This window comes from Bolinopsis microptera, chromosome 11 (assembly GCF_026151205.1).
Source record: "Bolinopsis microptera isolate Bmic1 chromosome 11, MBARI_Bmic_1.0, whole genome shotgun sequence".
Lineage (NCBI taxonomy): Eukaryota > Metazoa > Ctenophora > Tentaculata > Lobata > Bolinopsidae > Bolinopsis > Bolinopsis microptera.
Window position 1 is genome coordinate 231,173 of NC_087082.1, and position 20,093 is coordinate 251,265.

Below are 20,093 nucleotides of genomic sequence, written 5' to 3' on the forward strand. Positions count from 1 at the left end.
TGTTGCCATGGTAACACATGTTACATGTTGCCATGGTAACACATGTTACATGTTGCCATGGTAACACATGTTACATGTTGCCATGGTAACACATGTTACATGTTGCCATGGTAACACATGTTACATGTTGCCATGGTAACACATGTTACATGTTGCCATGGTAACACATGTTACATGTTGCCATGGTAACACATGTTACATGTTGCCATGGTAACACATGTTACATGTTGCCATGGTAACACATGTTACATGTTGCCATGGTAACACATGTTACATGTTGCCATGGTAACACATGTTACATGTTGCCATGGTAACACATGTTACATGTTGCCATGGTAACACATGTTACATGTTGCCATGGTAACACATGTTACATGTTGCCATGGTAACACATGTTTCATGTTGCCATGGTAACACATGTTACATGTTGCCATGGTAACACATGTTACATGTTGCCATGGTAACACATGTTTCATGTTGCCATGGTAACACATGTTACATGTTGCCATGGTAACACATGTAGTCTAGCAGAATCTGCTCGACAGAATCCCTTCCACTGTCAGCTCTTAATACTGACTCTCTCGGTGTAGTAGTGTGGTAGCTTAATACTGACTCTCTCGGTGTAGGGTCACTGGAACTCACATTTACTGACAATTATACGTGTATATACTATATATATATATATACGTATAGTATGTATATACAGCTGACAGTGGTTCACTGTTGCAGCTTTTATACAGATTGATATTAGAAATTACCCCCGGGTACTTATAATTCAATATTGATCTTAAATGACGCCTGTGTACAACATCCAACTTCTCCAAGACAGCCTTATGTGCAGCCCAACAACTGGAGTTATACATCAACACAGAGTACACTACCATACACTACTATACATCAACACAGAGTACACTACTATACACTACTATACACGACTATACATCAACACAGAGTACACTACCATACACTACTATACACTACCATACACTACTATACACTACTATACATCAACACAGAGTACACTACCATACACTACTATACACTACCATACACTACTATACACTACTATACATCAACACAGAGTACACTACCATACACTACAATTATACGTATTTAAAGATAAACTGCCAAAAAACCAATTCCTTCTGCAAGACTGTTCCTTGACTAATTGTCTTGTTAAGGGGGCAGGGGGGTCTTTATGAAATTTCTCTCGAAATTGATTTTATAGTTGTTTCTGATAGAGAGGAGTGATATCTATCAGCTGCTTCTGGTCCCATGGAAAAATATTGTCTCTAGCCGAAGTTAGGATTTTGAAAATCTTGAACCTGGAAAAATCGTCAAAAAATGAGGTCCAAGATTTTCAAAATCGAATTTCAAAATTTTCTAAAGTTCTAAGGTCTATCTTAAAATTATGATCGAACAGAATCTTCGAAATGGTCCTTAGAACATAATATCCTGAAAGTTTCAAGGTGATTGCTCAAAAAATGTAGGAGAAGATAGATTTTTAGACTCGATTTTCAAGACGCGATTGAAAATCACTCGCGCAATACAATTACGCATGAGCGCTGACCTTTGACCGGCGATAACTTCGGCTAGGAATAATATTTTTCCATGGGACCAAAAGCAGCTGATAGATATCACTCCCCTCTATCAGAAACAACTATAAAATCAATTTTGAGAAAAATTTCATGCCCCCTTAACCTCTATACCCTTCAATTCGTTCTGCAAGACTGCCCCTTGACTAATTGTCTTGTTAACCTCTGTATAGTACCCTTCAATTCGTTCTCCATGAATGGCCCTTGAATAATTGTCTTTTTAATCTCAGCTAAGAGAAATAATAATAATAGGAGGACTCTTCCTGACCAGTGTATAATATACAGTGTGTAGTAGTGTAGTAGTGTATTAGTGTAGTAGTGTAGTAGTGTAGTAGTGTAGTAGTGTAGTAGTGTAGTAGTGTGGTAGTGTAATAGTGTAATAGTGTGGTAGTGTAGTAGTGTAGTAGTGTAGTAGTGTAGTAGTGTAGTAGTGTAGTAGTGTAGTAGTGTAGTAGTGTAGTAGTGTAGTAGTGTAGTAGTGTAGTAGTGTAGTAGTGTAGTAGTGTGGTAGTGTGGTAGTGTGGTAGTTTAATAGTGTAATAGTGTAATAGTGTAGTAGTGTAATAGTGTAATAGTGTGGTAGTGTAGTAGTGTAGTAGTGTAGTAGTGTAGTAGTGTGGTAGTGTAGTAGTGTAGTAGTGTGGTAGTGTAGTAGTATAGTAGTGTAGTAGTGTAGTAGTGTGGTAGTGTAATAGTGTAATAGTGTGGTAGTGTAGTAGTGTAGTAGTGTAGTAGTGTAGTAGTGTAGTAGTGTGGTAGTGTAGTAGTGTAGTAGTGTGGTAGTGTAGTAGTATAGTAGTGTGGTAGTGTAGTAGTGTGGTAGTGTGGTAGTGTAGTAGTGTAGTAGTGTAGTAGTGTGGTAGTGTGGTAGTGTGGTAGTGTAGTAGTGTAGTAGTGTGGTAGTGTAGTAGTGTGGTAGTGTAGTAGTGTAGTAGTGTAGTAGTGTGGTAGTTTAATAATGTAGTAGTGTAGTAGTGTAGTAGTGTAGTAGTGTAGTAGTGTAGTAGTGTAGTAGTGTAGTAGTGTTGCAAACAAACTAAGTAGTAAATAAAATGGCCACTAATTCAGAAATATCTTTTACTCTTTGAGTCTACATAAAATTCTTTACATTCTGATCTGACAAAATATTTCATAATTTTAGCACATTTTAGTCAGGAGACTAGTATGCTGATTGCTGATTAATATCGACTGGCAACTTGTCTGCACATGACAGCCATTGCCAGTGTTCTCAGGTCAACCTATATAAATGCAGAGCTGCTTTTTAATCAGTTCTGTTTTGAATTGTTTGGATTTTAGTTGTCATGCCAACTGTTACACTTAAACCTATTTTTGACATTTTCAGGCCCAGGGATGTGTTCTGGTTCGATGGATATGAATTAGTAGGCTGTAGGTGACATTACGGAGAAGGTGTTACTTAGTTATTCATATCATAGTGTCTATAAATATACGAGCAGTTTATTTTGACTTCTGAAGGCCCTCCGTCGTAAATTCTACAATGATAAATATTGTAACATATGTGCGGCGCGCAAAATCGCATACAAAATCGCAGACACATTTCGAGGAAACGTCTTCTGCAACTATTACTAGCATTTCCGATCTGTCAAAAGTTCCCTTTTTGGCGCAATGTAGACCTTATTTCTGGCCAGTTGCGCGCTCTTTTTATAAGCCAAAACAAAGCTCCTTTTCTACATATAATATTATATAATACTAGTGTAACCCGTTCTGAGATTATTATTTAAGATATTACTCCAGTATAGTATAGCTGGGAGGGGTATATTTTCTACATAATAGTATGTTACCACCATTGGTCCACCAATCTTTCACTTACCGAAATTTGTTTAATTGCAACGATCAACTGTCATTATTAAACCTTAGTTAGTTGAATGAATGACAGCTATTAACGATAACGAGGACGGGACTAACCCTGGGGCGAAAGTTGATAGTACAGTACTTTCTGAAAACCTAGAAGATGGTGAGAAAAGATTATAGATTTTAGATTATAGAGTGTGATTAAACTAGCACCACCGTTACAGTGGCGTAACGTTATTTACTATTCTACTACTTTAGTACTATTACTCACCTGTCAAGGAGGATTAGCTGATGCTGTGTGCCCAGGTGAAGTGACAGATCAAGTGGAACTTCCTGTGACAGTCCCGACTCCGCCGGCCAAAAGGAGGAAGTGTGGCAGGGAAAGTCTAGTTGAGCAAGCTCTTGAAGTTGCATTTCCCAAAAATGTTGTTATCAGGTAATTTGGAAAGAGATTTATTATTTTTAATCGAGAATGATCCCTACATGACTGTTCTACATCTATGCCATGTATACTACTATACATGTATACTCATAATCCCAAAATGTCCGTCTGTGTGTGCGCATGTAATTCCCGAGCGGCTTAATCAAGAAAACGGTTAGAGTTATGGACTGGTTCTTTTCGGTATAGTTAGACAAAACTCTGACGAAGCCAATAAGCGAAGCTTTTCTAACCCCAAATGTGGTACTAAAATGTCTCACACACACTCTCTCTCTCTCTATCTCTCTCTCTCTCTCTCTCCCCATTTACAGCTCCCCTAATTACAGTTCTGGTATATAATTAGGTAATTTGGCAGTGGAGCAAGGAGCCGCGAGAGTATTACTATTGGATACGTGTTGGGCGCTCAGAATTAAATTGACTTTAATGCGGCCGGTTTCGACTGGGCGAGTTCATGCTATTGCACCGTTTATACTTTTGCAATTCAACTGCGATAGTGAAGGCACGGTTTACACTAGTATTTCTATATTTTCAGAAGCAGCAACATTATTTGGGTTGATCTAGAGATGACTGGTCTGGACGTTGAGAAGGACCGTATAATGGAGATGGCTTGTATAGTGACGGATAGGAATCTCAATATCATTGCGGAAGGACCAAATCTCGTCATACACCAAGTAGGTGAGGTCTTCCTGGCAGCCGTCCAACTGCTTCCGTTGACATAGAAATTAGAAAAGCTTGACGATGTCTACTTTCTCCTCGTTTGATATGGAAAATTTTGACATTTTTCGAAGAAAATTTTTTGCAAAATTGTAAAAAAATTAGTTTTAGAACGATTTTGCAAGAAAAGAAATTTTGCTTAAAATGTAAGACCTAAGAAGCATCTTTAAACCGATTTTAAATATACGTCATATATATATACAAAATAGCATTACAATTAACATAATAAAAATAATATTATCTGAAAACGAGCAAACAGTCGATACGACTGAAAAAATAATCAATTAGCTGTCGATTCGAAAGAATTAAACTCTAAATCATCCAAATTGGATATTTGACTGGTTTTAAACCATTTTAAATGATACACCTCTAGAACCTCTAATATCATTATTTTTATTAGAAAAGACAATTTACAACAACAACAAAAATCCAATAACATCATCGTTAATATCATCTTAACTTAGTATTCATGTTATTTTCTTGGATGACTAGTTTAAACACTGCTGAGTATAAGTTTTATCTTAAAAGCGGTGTTATATTGAATTTAGATTTATTATTATTATTCTGTTTCCTTTTGTAGGCTATTATTATCTTTAAACCGATTGCATCTAATTTGTTCCTTCGTCAATATTTTTTTAAATTTCAAATTTGGACACTAGTCGAATTTATTATGTTTCGTTGTTGGAAGTAGTTGTATGAGTAAGTGTCTCCTCAGTCGGAAGAAGCATTAGAAGGAATGGGCGAGTGGTGCACAATACAGCACGGTAAGACGGGTCTCACTCAACAGTGTCGTGACAGCAAGCTGTCTTGTGCGCAGGTCGAGCAGCAGATGATCGACTTTATATTGCAGTACTGTCCCAAAGGCAAGTCTACCAAAAAGGCCATATACGGTCTGTAGTTACTGTTTGGTGATGATGTTAAGGGGGGGGGGGGGGGGGGGGGGGGGGGGGGGGGGGGGCATATACGGTCTGTAGTTACTGTTTGTAAGGGGGGGGGGGGGGGGGGCCATATACGGTCTGTAGTTACTGTTTGGTGAGATGTTAAGGGGGGGGGGGGGGGGGGGGGGGGGGGGGGGGTTTGGTCATGACTATTTTTGAGAGTCCCGACGAAAATGCCAAATTCTCATTCTCTAAAATTATTTTTGAGTATTTTTGAGAAAAGTTTCCAGGAGAGGCGAAAACTCATTCTCAAAAATTGATTTTGAGTATTTTTGGACCACATTGCACTGATATGAAGAATGATTTGGTATATCACTATTTTTGAGTGGACAATTTTTGAAAAAAATGAGAAATCCATGCTGAATTTTTCAGATTCAAAAATGATTTTTGAGTGGACAATTTTTGAGAAAATGAGAAATCCATCCCGAATTTCTCAGATTCAAAAATAATTGTTGAGTATTCCCGGCGAAAATGGTCAAATTCTCATATTCAAAAATACTCATGACTCCCCCCCCCCCCCCCCCCCCCCCCCCAATTTAGTGCCCAAATTAATTTAACAATTAATGTAAAAATAAGGTATTGTCAGATTTGATATAGTGGAGTCACTACTAGCTCTCCTAGTGATATAGTGGAGTCACTACTAGCTCTCCTAGTGATATAGTGGAGTCACTACTAGCTCTCCTAGTGATATAGTGGAGTCACTACTAGCTCTCCTAGTGACATAGTGGAGTCACTACTAGCTCTCCTAGTGATATAGTGGAGTCACTACTAGCTCTCCTAGTGATATAGTGGAGTCACTACTAGCTCTCCTAGTGATATAGTGGAGTCACTACTAGCTGTCCTAGTGATATAGTGGAGTCACTACTAGCTCTCCTAGTGATATATAGTGGAGTCACTACTAGCTCTCCTAGTGATATAGTGGAGTCACTACTAGCTCTCCTAGTGATATAGTGGAGTCACTACTAGCTCTCCTAGTGATATAGTGGAGTCACTACTAGCTCTCCTAGTGATATAGTGGAGTCACTACTAGCTCTCCTAGTGACATAGTGGAGTCACTACTAGCTCTCCTAGTGATATAGTGGAGTCAATCCTACTAATAATATTAATGTAACACACCGTTTTCAGGTCGGTGCGAGCTGGCCGGTAACTCTATCCACACTGACCGCAAGTTTATCGAAAAGGAAATGCCCAAATTCTTAGAATGTCTTCACTACAGGATTATAGACGTGTCCACTGTCCGCAACATCGCTTGGTTAGTTGCCTTACCTTTATAGACGTGTCCACTGTCCGCAACATCGCTTGGTTAGTTTACCTTTATAGACGTGTCCACTGTCCGCAACATCGCTTGGTTAGTTGCCTTACCTTTATAGACGTGTCCACTGTCCGCAACATCGCTTGGTTAGTTGCCTTACCTTTATAGACGTGTCCACTGTCCGCAACATCGCTTGGTTAGTTGCCTTACCTTTATAGACGTGTCCACTGTCCGCAACATCGCTTGGTTAGTTGCCTTACCTTTATAGACGTGTCCACTGTCCGCAACATCGCTTGGTTAGTTGCCTTACCTTTGGTTGGTTCTTTGCTATTTGGTTTTATTCTATTCATCCAGGGCAATCTGATATGAGTAAACCACTCACGCGCACGTGCAAATTTGTCGAGAAATAGGAGTTGTGTTGTAAGGGGGGGGGGGGGGGGGGCATATAGTTGTGTTGTAACTGTACTCCTAAAAGAAGTTGCGTAGTAACAGTGTGCAAAAATTCTTGGAGCGACAATCGACATGTTGAATTCATTTGTAGCTTAGGTTGGGATGATGCGATAAAATAGACATTCACAGAATACTATTAACCACGTAACGAGCTTTCTCTTCATGACCGCCCACGTGGGGATGCAGTGTGCACCCCGTGTGCAGTGTGCACCCCGGATGCAGTGTGCACCCCGGATGCAGTGTGCACCCCGGATGCAGTGTGCACCCCGGATGCAGTGTGCACCCCGGATGCAGTGTGCACCCCGGATGCAGTGTGCACCCCGGAAGCAGTGTGCACCCCGGATGCAGTGTGAACCCCGTCCAAAAGTTTTGTTTTTTGAAATCAATAAACTTTCAAATTGTTACACAGATGCATTTTATTTCAAAGAAAATTCGCCGAATGACCTTACATGCCTTGACAAGTGACCGAGTGTAAACAAAATTAGGGACACCGAAACACCAGTTGACCAGTAAACTGGTATTAGCAATTACATCAGGCCCTATATGCACCTATAAATGAAGCGATGCTGCAACCAAGGCATGCTAGGTTTATTCCATTGGACTAATAAGGTTACAGCCTAAAATATAAATATAATAACAATGTACCAAAATTATAAACACAATTTATTAAACATATTTTATTAATTTGATATTTAGATATAGTCAATTTAAAGATATTACGAAAACGTTCAATTAAATTGAGCCCTGGGGAACACCTGATCTTACCTGACAGGGAGTAGACATTTTATTTCCAATGAAAACCCTTTGGTATCTGTTTTCAAGGTAGCACTTGAAGAATCTCAGTAGAGATGCATCAATGTTATATTGTTCTTTGAGCTTCAACAGAATTATGTCGTGGTTTACAGAATCAAAAGCTTTTTGGAAATCAAAGTAAATTATGTCAGTGCGAACATTGTCATTGAGAGATAGGGCTAAGCTGTCACAGAAATTTACTAGCTGAGTTGTACAGGATTTTCTACTCACTAACCCATGTTGACGTGGATTGATAAGATTTTCACATCGATTGAGCAATTCATCCCGGATTACTTTTTCGTAAATTTTCATAATAATACTTGTCAGAGAAATTGGCCTATAGTTGTTAACTTCAGTTTTAGAGCCTTTTTTATGAACTGGAACAACGTTTGCCATCTTCCAATCTGCTGAAATACACCCTGTTTTATAAGAGGCTTAGACAGGCTCACTGAACAGTTCTTTAAAATTTGTCCATGGATACTGTCGGCCCCTTGTGCTTTATTTGGATCATATTTTTAAGTAAACCTTTCATTAAATTTACAATTAGTGTCGAAATCGACCTGAAAAAAGCTGTCACTGGAAAAGTAGACAACTGATGATATCATGGTTTGTTTGGTTGTCACTGATGATATCATGGTTTTGTATCATGATTGAAACATTTGTCTGACTCAACCGGTCGTTTCAATTTGTATCTAGCTCTCGGCCTGCCGATTGAGCACTGTCAGCAGACGACGCCACCCACAATTATATATATATATATATATCATGTATAAAAGCCACGGTCATGCTTGCCAGCACTGTGATATAAAATACAAGAATTTGCGCGGCGTGAAGAGACCTGCTAGACTTCTACACAAAGTACTAACTCCGCCCCCCCCCCCCCCCCCCCCCCCCCCCCCCCCCCCCAAACTCCTCAGTCGATTCAGTGGAATGATCGGAGAAGATGTGGTTGATCTAGAATCTTCTTAACGTACCCTTAAGTAGTGCATTGTAAACATAGTACTAAATTGCTTGAGATGAACACCCTTTTCTCACCAAACACTGAAAATGGTGATCCGTTTACTATAAAAACTGGGTGATTGTTACGACCCATTTGCGTTAGTTTATTTATAAAGGCATTTACTATGTTTTGTTTCAGGAGGTGGTATCCTAACTTTGCGAAGTATTACAGTAACCAGCCTGTCTCACACAGGTATGTTTTAACAAGTCACACCGCTCTTCGTTAATTTTCATTTTGTCCTATGTTGTTCACTTGTTTTTCCTAATGACCGAAAATTAAATTCAAATAAGTTACAATTTTAAAGTTACCCCATTCAGAGCCCTTGACGATATTAGATCAAGTATCGAAGAATTAAAGCACTACCGGGAAACGGTGTTCAAATCCAAAGTTCAGTACACGGAAGATATAGAAATGCCGCCACCCAAAGGTAAGGAAGATATAGAGATGCCGTCACCTAAAGGTAAACCCTTCGCTCTTAGCTCGCTGGCGCTTCTCGTGGCCATCCTTGTGCTTTGGTACTGTCGAATAATATAAAAAAGCTTCAATAATATAGTTAAAGTAGAGCTGAAAGGCTTACCTCCATCCTAGATGCTCTGGAGATTTTGATGACCCGCTGTGAAGCTCTCCAGGCTCGCAAGATCAGATCGAAGAGCGAATCAGAAGCAACCGGCGAGGAAGAGCAGAAGAAGACTGTTCTACAACCGCCCGTCAGTGTCAGCGTTAATGGTAAAAATATCACTCTTTTTGGTAACCAGATGTAGCCATGATTACCAGATGTAACCATGGTTACCATATGTAGCCATGGTTACCATATGTAGCCATGGTTACCATATGTAGCCATGATTACCATATGTAGCCATGGTTACCTGATGTAGCCATGATTACCTGATGTAGCCATGATTACCATATGTAGCCATGGTTACCATATGTAGCCATGATTACCATATGTAGCCATGATTACCATATGTAGCCATGGTTACCTGATGTAACCAATCCATGTTAACGTAATCGTACTGTCTGACACGGACTTCTTTTGCTTTAACTTGTCATTTTGTAACAGTTATAATCAGGATTTTTGACTGATGAGTGAACTTGATCTGTTGTTTATAGTCCCTTATAGTGCACTATGATACAAACAATTGTTTATTATTAGAGTTCCACCTTATAGTGCACTATGATACAAACAATTGTTTATTAGATTCTTGTTCCACCTTTAAGGTTTTAAAATGTTTATCTAATAATACTATTGATTTTATTCTAAATTGTTCTTTTAATATTCTTTAAGATTCGGAATACAAATAGTCTTATAATTTGAATTATTCATCGTTGTTATTTTTTGCCAGTCTTAGATGATGGATAAGCTTTTCAAGGTTCACAAACTCCGGATTTGCGACTGAAAATGTTCAAATGGTTAAATAATTGAGACATAAAATGAATAAAACAATTTGAAAATAAGAATCACTGATTTTACTGTTATGAGCTGCTGGCTATTTTATTCTACTCGCACAAAATTTAAATCGAGCTGTACTAGCGCAGATTTTTGTGCCTCGTTTGCGCAAATTTTGATGCGAGCTTCGACACCTGGTATATCTCTACTACTGCATCGCTTCGCAAATTTTAGAAAATCGCGCTTTGGTTGGTGAACCTTTGAGTTTGAAGTGAGGAACATCACAGTTTAAACAGTACCTATGTTACTTTTGAGTGTTTTGTCACACGCCCTTGCTCCCAAGTATGTCCGAGACACTGAACCAGGGCGCCCCCGCACTGAAGGAGGGTAGTGTATACACTACCCCCGCACTCAACCAGTCACCCCGTCTCTTTGTGGGGGGACTTTACGGCGATAAAGTGGTGGAGAAGTGGGAGTTAGAGCAGGTGTTTGCACCGTACGGCGATGTCAAGGATATCTGGGTTGCTAAGGACCCACCTGGTTACGCGTTTGTGGAGATGGAGACTGTTGAAAGTGCAAGAGAGGCGATGGCTGCGCTTAATAATACAGAAGCACTGGGGGTTACCATTAGGTGAGTGCTAGCTGATTACATAATTAGTAAGGTTTTCCAATGATATCCGGATTGGAACATTATTTATTAGTCGCATTGTTGTGATGCTACTAGAGTAGTGATGTTTAGAGTAGTGATGTTACTAGAGTAGTGATGTTTAGAGTTACAAATTTCTGATACATGCGACAAAGGGAAAATGCTCTTGTTCAGGTTAAGGAAACTGTATTCATATTCTAATAAAGATTTTAATCAAACATTCAAAACGTAAAAATATTGTTTATCAATTATCAGCTTTTAATTTAGATAACTAAATCCAAAATATTTTGGGACAAAAATCGTAACAAAATTAGTTTATAATCACGAGTGTAATATCCGGATATCAACATTATTTGTGTGTCGCATTTTTGTGATTTTTGTGATGAAAATTTCTTAATCTTATCGTGTATGCGACAAAGAGAAAATGTTCTTTCCCCTTTATCTGAAAATACCATTTTCCTTTTGTCGCATACACGGAATTAAAAGAAATCTAAAAAATGAAAATGAATATACGAGATTATACAACCCTAAATAAATTATTTTATTTTATTTTATTTTTATTAACAGGAATAAACAGTACAAATAGAATTTACCGTGGTACTGGTATACAACATTGCCTACAGCGGGCTATATCCTTTATTTCATTCAATTCTTCTAACGTGTTCATAACCAAATTACGATCTTTAAGATCGTCCGTCATTAATTTAAAGAGGATTTTGCCGGGACAACCTATACACCCTTTAAATGTTTCATTCATAGTTGCGGCAAAAACAAGGGATACATTGGCCGGTGTATTGGTACACTACACTGCACGAAAATTAAAATGAACATACAATGAATATACAACCATAAATTAATAAAATACTGTATATGGATAGTGTCAGTGAATACGTAAAATGAAGGTGGCATGCGTTGTGCCAATGGCCAGCCTTAACGATTCCCATAATGTTTAACGGGGTCACCTTATCACGTGATCAGGTAAGCCAATCACCTGATCACACGTAATGAATAAACTCGTTATGCTTCGTATCTCGGCCATCTGAGCAGCTACAACTCTAATTTGTTCAGGAGAAACGTAATTCGAATGGTCAAACACAATTCAATAAAATTTAGCTCGATCCGACTATCCAAACTATCAAATAAATGCAAGAATGAACCTTCATTTGAAAAAAATGAACTCGAATATTTTTCGATTTGACAAATTCCTCGAACCAGTGGTGGTAGTAAGTCGTACCAGAAAGAATTATTTCAATTGGTCACTCAGTGACTGAGCCATAAAGGCCAACGTATGCCCCCTCCCCCCCCCCCCCCCCCCCCTGTATAACTCTCAAATTTTTTAGAACATGAATAAGATTTCGTTACATTGAAACGTTAAGCATTTTCTCCTTGGGGCATGTACGAAATTATCAGAAATTTTGAACTCTCTACATTTTCCAATAACGTGATACTGATATGATTTCAACGTTAAACTTTTATGCAAATAGCGCAATTTTGACAAAGCTTTGGGATCGCAATGCATTTAATTGCAATTCCAGCTATGCATATTCCTCTACTGACCATTGTATTTAGAATCGAGCGCACGAAAGCTAAAAGTGGCAAGAAAGAAGGAGAGAGAGGCGGTCGTGGAGGTCGAAGGGGTCGTGGGAGAGGTGGGAGAGGAGGGAGAAGTGGGAGAAGCAGAGGACGTCTTTCTCAGAGGGGCTATTTCGACGAGTGGCAGGTTGGCGAGTTGCCAAGACAGTACCTTTTATTGGAGTTATTTCAATTATCTACTTTAACTTACCACCCCCATTAGCAAGAGCTCCCGTCCCTTATGTGATCTACGAGTCAAGCAGACAAATCTTAAAGATCATGTTTACTTCTTAATATATGAACTCTATATCTAGCCCATTTCTAGGTCAATTAAATTATACTTATGGATCACATCACTAATTATACGTCACTAATTAGTAATTGGTGATACGATCTGACCCCTGATAATTAATTGGGGGTCCCCCTTCCCGGAAAATATAAGATTTAGTATCTAGATATGCCTTAGGAGGAGGATCTGTACGACACTTCATACCCTGCGGAGTACGAGGAAGAGAGTGAGGAGAGACCGCGCCTCTATGTGGGAGACTTGCAGGAGGATATTACCAAGGAGATGCTCCTGTCGGTGTTTGGTCCCTATGGAGACGTCATCGACGTCTGGATCGCTAGGAACCCTAAGGGTAGGTAGTTACCAACCTACTAAGAGTTCGTTGCTGGGTTTTGTTTGAATCCTATTTTTTGTGATCTGTCATGATACCATCACCAACAAATTAAACTTTTTTCAACAATGTTGCAAATTGTTGAGTGTACACGCTACACACTACACTACTGAGTTACTAAAACGCTATATTGACTATTAATACACCAGGATATGCATTTGTTGAGTTCTCTGAGCTGTACGACGCTAAGAGGGCTATGAAAGAATTGGACGGCGCAAAACACTTCGAGTCAACATTTAAGATTCAGATCACTCACAACAGCAAAGCCAAAAAAAGAGGTTTTTCAGGATATTCCTTAATAATAGTATTTAAGTAAAATCTGACTAAGTTAGATTCCTTACCATGATGATAATTCAACATTTAACTTTTTTATTACAAGAAATGTGACTTGTAATATGTAAAGGATCCCTGGATCCCAGGTTAAGGACGATGTATATTGTATAGCTAATATGCAGTAGTAGTAGTTTAGCCAATAACCTGTTGTATTTCAGCTGAAGCGTTTGTAGAAGTGAGGCGCGAGAGGGGAGTGAGACGGGGCGGACCACCACCACAGAGAGGCTTCCTCAGTAAACGAGCCAGGTTTGTAGAAGTGAGGAGAGAGAGGGGGGGGGGGGGGGGGGGCAGAGTGAGACGGGGCGGACCACCACCACAGAGAGGCTTCCTCAGTAAACGAGCCAGGTTTGTAGAAGTGAGGAGAGAGAGGGGGGGGGGCAGAGTGAGACGGGGCGGACCACCACCACAGAGAGGCTTCCTCAGTAAACGAGCCAGGTTTGTAGAAGTGAGGAGAGAGAGGGGGGGGGGCGGAGTGAGACGGGGCGGACCACCACCACAGAGAGGCTTCCTCAGTAAACGAGCCAGGTTTGTAGAAGTGAGGAGAGAGAGGGGGGGGGGGGGGCAGAGTGAGACGGGGCGGACCACCACCACAGAGAGGCTTCCTCAGTAAACGAGCCAGGTTTGTAGAAGTGAGGAGAGAGAGGGGGGGGGGGCAGAGTGAGACGGGGCGGACCACCACCACAGAGAGGCTTCCTCAGTAAACGAGCCAGGTTTGTAGAAGTGAGGAGAGAGAGGGGGGGGGCAGAGTGAGACGGGGCGGACCACCACCACAGAGAGGCTTCCTCAGTAAACGAGCCAGGTTTGTAGAAGTGAGGAGAGAGAGGGGGGGGGGGCGGAGTGAGACGGGGCGGACCACCACCACAGAGAGGCTTCCTCAGTAAACGAGCCAGGTTTGTAGAAGTGAGGAGAGAGAGGGGGGGGGGGGCAGAGTGAGACGGGGCGGACCACCACCACAGAGAGGCTTCCTCAGTAAACGAGCCAGGTTCACTAAATAAACAGTATATATGAACTCTTTCATTTGAAGTTGGTATTGGTCACTCACACACACAAAATTTGGGGGCCGGGGGGTCTGACCATATTAAAGTATATCCCCGCCCTCAAATAAAAAAAAACCCGACATTTTAATACACTTTAATACACTTTAATATACCCAAAATTTGTCGAGCTATATTCTTCGTTTAGATTTGCAAGATCAGCCTGTTTTTGGATAAGTACATGAATCCAGTTTGGACAAAAAATGGCTGAGTTGTGAGCTAAAAACCATACGCCCATATTTGGGCATACGCACCGAATTTGAACGCTTTGCCTAAAATTCGATCAAATTTCAATATTTTTGAATTTTACTCGCCAAAATGACTTCATTAAAATTGAAATGATTCCATCAGTTTCCAATATGATGATATTTTTGCATGAAATTAATAGATTAAGAATTGTATTTCAAGCTTACTGTGGTATGGGCCTCCAAAAAGATATGGATATAGGTTATATTAAAGTATATCTCGCCCTCAAATCGGGAAAAACTTACATTTTAATACACTTTAATATGGTCAGCTCCCTCCCCCCTAAAACTAAAATGTCACAATTTTGTGATTTCTTTTGTCAACTGTGTCTGCCCAATTATTGTTCCTTGGTCTAAAATTTAGCAGATTAGGTTAAATTTAATCTAATAATCATTATACATTATTGGTTAAAGAGCACGGTTTTGATGAAACTTGTTTTGCCTTTGCGTTAGTGTTAGTGTTAGTGTTAGTGTTAGTGTTAGTGTTAGTGTTAGTGTTAGTGTTAGTGTTAGTGTTAGTGTTAGTGTTAGTGTTAGTGTTAGTGTGACAATGTATTTGCTTACAACTATTCCACACTACTGGGCATTGCTTGTCAGGGTTGTCCTAAACATTCATCATATACACTCTAGTATATACTCTACTATACTCACCGCTACTACGGTGTAGTTCATCATATATACTTGGGGACATTAACTTGGAGACACCATTTAACCATTTAACGGAAAAAGTCGTTAAATATGTAGATAATAGTCATATCATGTTGAACTATCCTGACACTCTTTAATTCGGCCACCTGTTTACAGTGTGAAAATGTAACATTTCTGTGCCGGCCAAATGTAGGCGATATCTTACCACCTGATTAAGATATCGCTAATATATAATGTGATATCTAGTATAGTTTGATTATCCTAACCATCAAGGGTTCATATACAATGTATATTATACAATGTACATTGTACATATGATAAATTTAACTGCCCGTGTTTTTAATAGGGTTACAAATATTGTATCAATATCCTCAAATGAACATGACCAAGTGCATACTGTACATTTAGGGGCCATCTACTAAGGGGCCATCTACTTAGGGGCCATCTACTTAGGGGTCATCTACTTAGGGGCCATCTACTTAGGACGTCCGCCAAAATCGCGGATTTTCAGACCACCCCCCTCCCCCTGTCCGGGTGTATCCGAATTTTCGAAACCACCCCCCTCCCCCGGACGTCCGGATTGTCGCCAGACTGGCTGGCGACATAAAGTATAAAAGGCAATAAGATAATATTATATAATAAGATAATATTATATGCGAGTTGTGTCTCTGCTCTCATGAGCTGCTCTGGGAATCGACTTCTCGTTCAAAATACAGGGATCTAAACTTACAGAGTAATTAGTGTCAAAGAGTTGAAATAAATGGGACTTTTTCGTTAATTCTGCCAAAATTTCTGGACGTCCGGATTTTCAGAACCCCCCCCCCCCTCCCCCTGTACGGATTTGTCCGAAATTCCAAAATCACAAACAGTATGACTATGATCTCTATAATAAGAGACAACCTGAATCTACTAATCAAGTACATTATCAGGCCGACAAGACACGTATACGATGACGTGCAGTACTTTGCTGAGGACCATTCCCACCGTCCGAGAAGAGATCCTTACTACGATGATCCTTATTATGCACCAAGAGCGCGCCCGCCGCCCCACGCACCCCCTCTGGGTCTAGAAGGAAATACATACCCCCCGCCCAGACGGGACCCATATTATGAGGAATACTACAGCGCACCCCGCCCCCCTTATTCTGAGGCAGATCCTTCATACCACCCAGCTCCAGCTAGAGACCCATATTATGACGATTACTACGCCACCCAGCCCCCTGCAAGAGCCCCCTACGGAGTTCAGCCTGATAGGGACCCTTATGCAGCGCCGCCAGCACCAGGAACTAGGGACCCTTATGCAGCGCCGCCAGCACCAGGAACTGAGGCCACTCCAGCCCCCAGGCCCGCTGCTACTCCCACCGATCCTCGAGCCAGGGACCCTTACGCTCAACCGCCACCCCTTGCTAAGGCTGCTGCAGCTCCCACTGAACCGGCCGCCGTGTATGAGGCTATCCTCGCAGCAACAGTGCCTGCACGAGCACCACCTCCTGCACGTGCGCCGCCTTTACCAGCTGAAACTAGAACGGTACATCCAGCTGCACCACCACGCTCTCCTGGTGCCCGCCCTCGTCACCAGGCTTATGATCCGTATACTTATCCTTACGAAAGGGACCCTTATTATTCAGACCCTCGACTACTAAGAGACCCTTACGAAGAACTAGACGCTTACGGATATGCACGACCTCCGCCTAGGAAAGATCCCTACGCGCCTCCAGCTAGTGCAGCAAGTGTAGATTATGATCCTGTGCCGTATGTTGCGCCGGCCCGCCCTGCAGCACGTATAGATCCTGTGCCGTATGTTGCGCCGGCCCGCCCAGCAGCCGAGCGCGCAATTAAAACAACGCCGCCAACCACCGTAGCAGACCCTTCTATAACACCTGCATATCGAGCACCTGCCAAAACTGCGCCAAAAACTTCCCCTTAATAGCAAACTTATCTGAATGAACGCCCGAAGACAATTTGTATTCCACTTGTAAGCGTAACTTATTAACGCTGCAAATGGAGGGAGGGGGATCACGCCCTCAAAACCCTTATAATCCGGAGTTTGTAAATTATTTTTTAAATAATATATATTTTGATCTTCTTTATCATTTATCGTCTACAATTTAGCCAACTAAAAAAGTTAAAGCAAACTTTTCCACTAGAACCCGAGTCACGTGATAACGCTGTTTTCACGGCAGTAATTTCATGCGACTCCCTAGCTCTACTCTCAGTATTAGATGATTTTCAACCTTGATTTAACTATAAGTTCGCTCCATAGATAACGGATTTATTTATAAACGATTTATTGCTCACTAAATCCAGTGCTCTATGATATTAATAATTCCTAAACTGTGAACACTTTACCAATTACCATGGAATTTTGTGTTTCATTTATTTGTGCAGCAGGCCCATGTTGTCATACGTTGTGTGACCCGCCGCGCACGAAGTGCGCGGCTCCCCCTGTATCGTCAGGACGACCGTGGGGGTCGCAACGTGATACAATGTCAATGAGGGTATTATATAATGAGAGAGCCGAGAGTTCAGAAAAGAGCACAGGAAGGGGGGGCGGTAGAAAGTTGAGAAAGGGTTGACATACGTTGCATCCCACTTTTCGCTCGCGACGCCAAAGGCGGGGGGGGGATATTTCGATATAAGGCTTATTTTGACGGGGAAAAGTACAAAGTATGAAATTTAAAAGTCGATTTTGAGGGTGAAGAATGAAGATCGCGTTTTTACGACCCCATCCAGGAGTCCCCTTTTGTATTTTGTGTTGACAAAATTCTCTAGTTTCTTTTGGTCATGGTATTTTAAAATTGGCATTTGACTTATTTGACTACGCAAAGTTAGGTTGTATGTTTATAACCTACCAGGACGCGCGCCGAGTTGGAACAAATATTTTACGAGTATCACCCGTTAATGAACTTACGAGCGCGCGCGGAGCTCGACAAGCTGTAAAGACGCGATCACCTGTGAACGAGTTGGTTGAGGGTTAACGGGTGATACTCGTATAATATCTGTTCCATATATTCAATATTAGGACCGTCGACGAGTCCAACTCGGCGCGCGTTACTGGGCCGCGCTCAGCCTGTCATTCCGCCAAATCTTATATTATATATGTTAATGAACATAATAGCCTGGGGTCCTCAGGTAAGGCGCGCGTTCTGGTAGGTTGTAAACCTACAAAATGAGGGAGAAAGGTTGCTGGTGAAGTTCTAATAGGAACTTTAACGAAAATATAATACAAAATTTGTCGCCAAATTGAATATGGGATACTAACTCAGGAGGATTATTGGAACATTGGTTACATCGGTTCTAGACATACAGTGATTCCCAAACCAGTGGCATAACGTTGTCTGTTGCCCCCCCCCCCCCCCCCCCCCCCCCCTTTTAGCGCCCCTCACTAAAATTGAACAAATGAGGTGCTTTTAGAGGATACGCCGGTAAAATCTCTAAAAAGGTGTGTTTCTAGAGCAAAACGCGCAGTTTTGCTAGTACCTCAGTCAAGTTTTTCAAAATTGTCCCATAATTAAACGACGATTTTGTCATTCCGCCTAATCTCTATTCGGTTGTTTATAAACATGATAGCCTGAGGTCCCTTGTATCACGTTGCGACCCCCACGGTCGTTTCACTCCCCCTTTATCGTCCTGACGATACAGGGGGAGCCGCGCACTTCGTGCGCGGCGGGTCATACAACGTATGACAAGAGGTCCCCAGGTAAAATGTCCCCATGTTCCAAAAATCTGGATACTCAGGAGGATTATTGGGACAAAATTGGAACATTGGTTACATCGGTTCTAGACATGCAGTGATTCCCAAACTTGGTTTGAGTGGTCCTAGGACCAATATAACTAGAACTCTTTGCGACCAATTTTGAACCATTCCGAGCAATTTGAGGAGAATGTTCATTTTCGTTCATTCCATGAACCTGGGTAATGTTATGCTACTTTCGATGGCCCCTATACCTAGTAGCTTGCAGCTATATCTATCATTTACAATTATTTTTGGCACCATTCAGGGCTTATTAGGGCAAATAAATGCATGTCCCACTTTTGTCCCCATGTTCCAAAAATCCGGATCCATCAACTCTAATTTTAAGTTCCATTTCTTTGATAAAATCGTGGCAATGGCCTTTTTCAACTCTATAATGATAAATACAAGAGTTACAGGAATCAAGATGTTGGGTTAAAGTTTAACTTTATGTCGCTCGGTTACCGAGCACAACCAACTACCATGGGCCTTGTATCACGTTGCGACCCCCACGGTCGTTTCACTATAGTTAACGGGTGATACTCGTAAAATATTTGTTCCATATATTAGGAATAGGACCGTCGACGAGTCCAACTCGGCGCGCGTCCTGGTAGGTTGTAAACCTACAACACTATAGTAGAGTTTTTGGAAGACTTCGCCGCACAAACTAGCATTCTTGCTTCGCATCGTCGATCGTTGTTTTGCTTCGCAGAGCAACGAATCAACGATATCGATGGGTTGACATCGTCAATCAATAAAGTTTCTACGATACAGGGAGAGCCACACGTTGCGGCCCCGCGGCGCGGCTATATCGTTGCTTTCGGCACGGT

At 41.2% G+C, this 20,093-nt stretch overlaps 2 protein-coding genes across 2 annotated transcripts; both read left to right on the plus strand.

Annotated features, from left to right (window-relative positions):
- The first annotated feature begins 3,454 nt into the window (after positions 1-3,454).
- LOC134822841 (probable oligoribonuclease) lies at positions 3,455-10,308 on the plus strand. Its single transcript, XM_063834109.1, has 8 exons — positions 3,455-3,567; positions 3,711-3,840; positions 4,376-4,514; positions 5,273-5,420; positions 6,621-6,747; positions 9,128-9,181; positions 9,307-9,416; positions 9,578-10,308. Exons 1-8 carry the CDS (start codon positions 3,483-3,485, stop codon positions 9,748-9,750), a joined length of 966 nt encoding a protein of 321 aa, XP_063690179.1. The 5' UTR covers positions 3,455-3,482; the 3' UTR covers positions 9,751-10,308.
- A 323-nt stretch (positions 10,309-10,631) lies between these two features.
- LOC134822840 (uncharacterized) lies at positions 10,632-17,891 on the plus strand. Its single transcript, XM_063834108.1, has 6 exons — positions 10,632-11,007; positions 12,592-12,742; positions 13,061-13,232; positions 13,421-13,549; positions 13,763-13,850; positions 16,461-17,891. The coding sequence occupies exons 1-6, from the start codon at positions 10,721-10,723 to the stop codon at positions 17,455-17,457; spliced, it is 1,824 nt and encodes a 607-aa protein (XP_063690178.1). The 5' UTR covers positions 10,632-10,720; the 3' UTR covers positions 17,458-17,891.
- Positions 17,892-20,093: the final 2,202 nt, after the last annotated feature.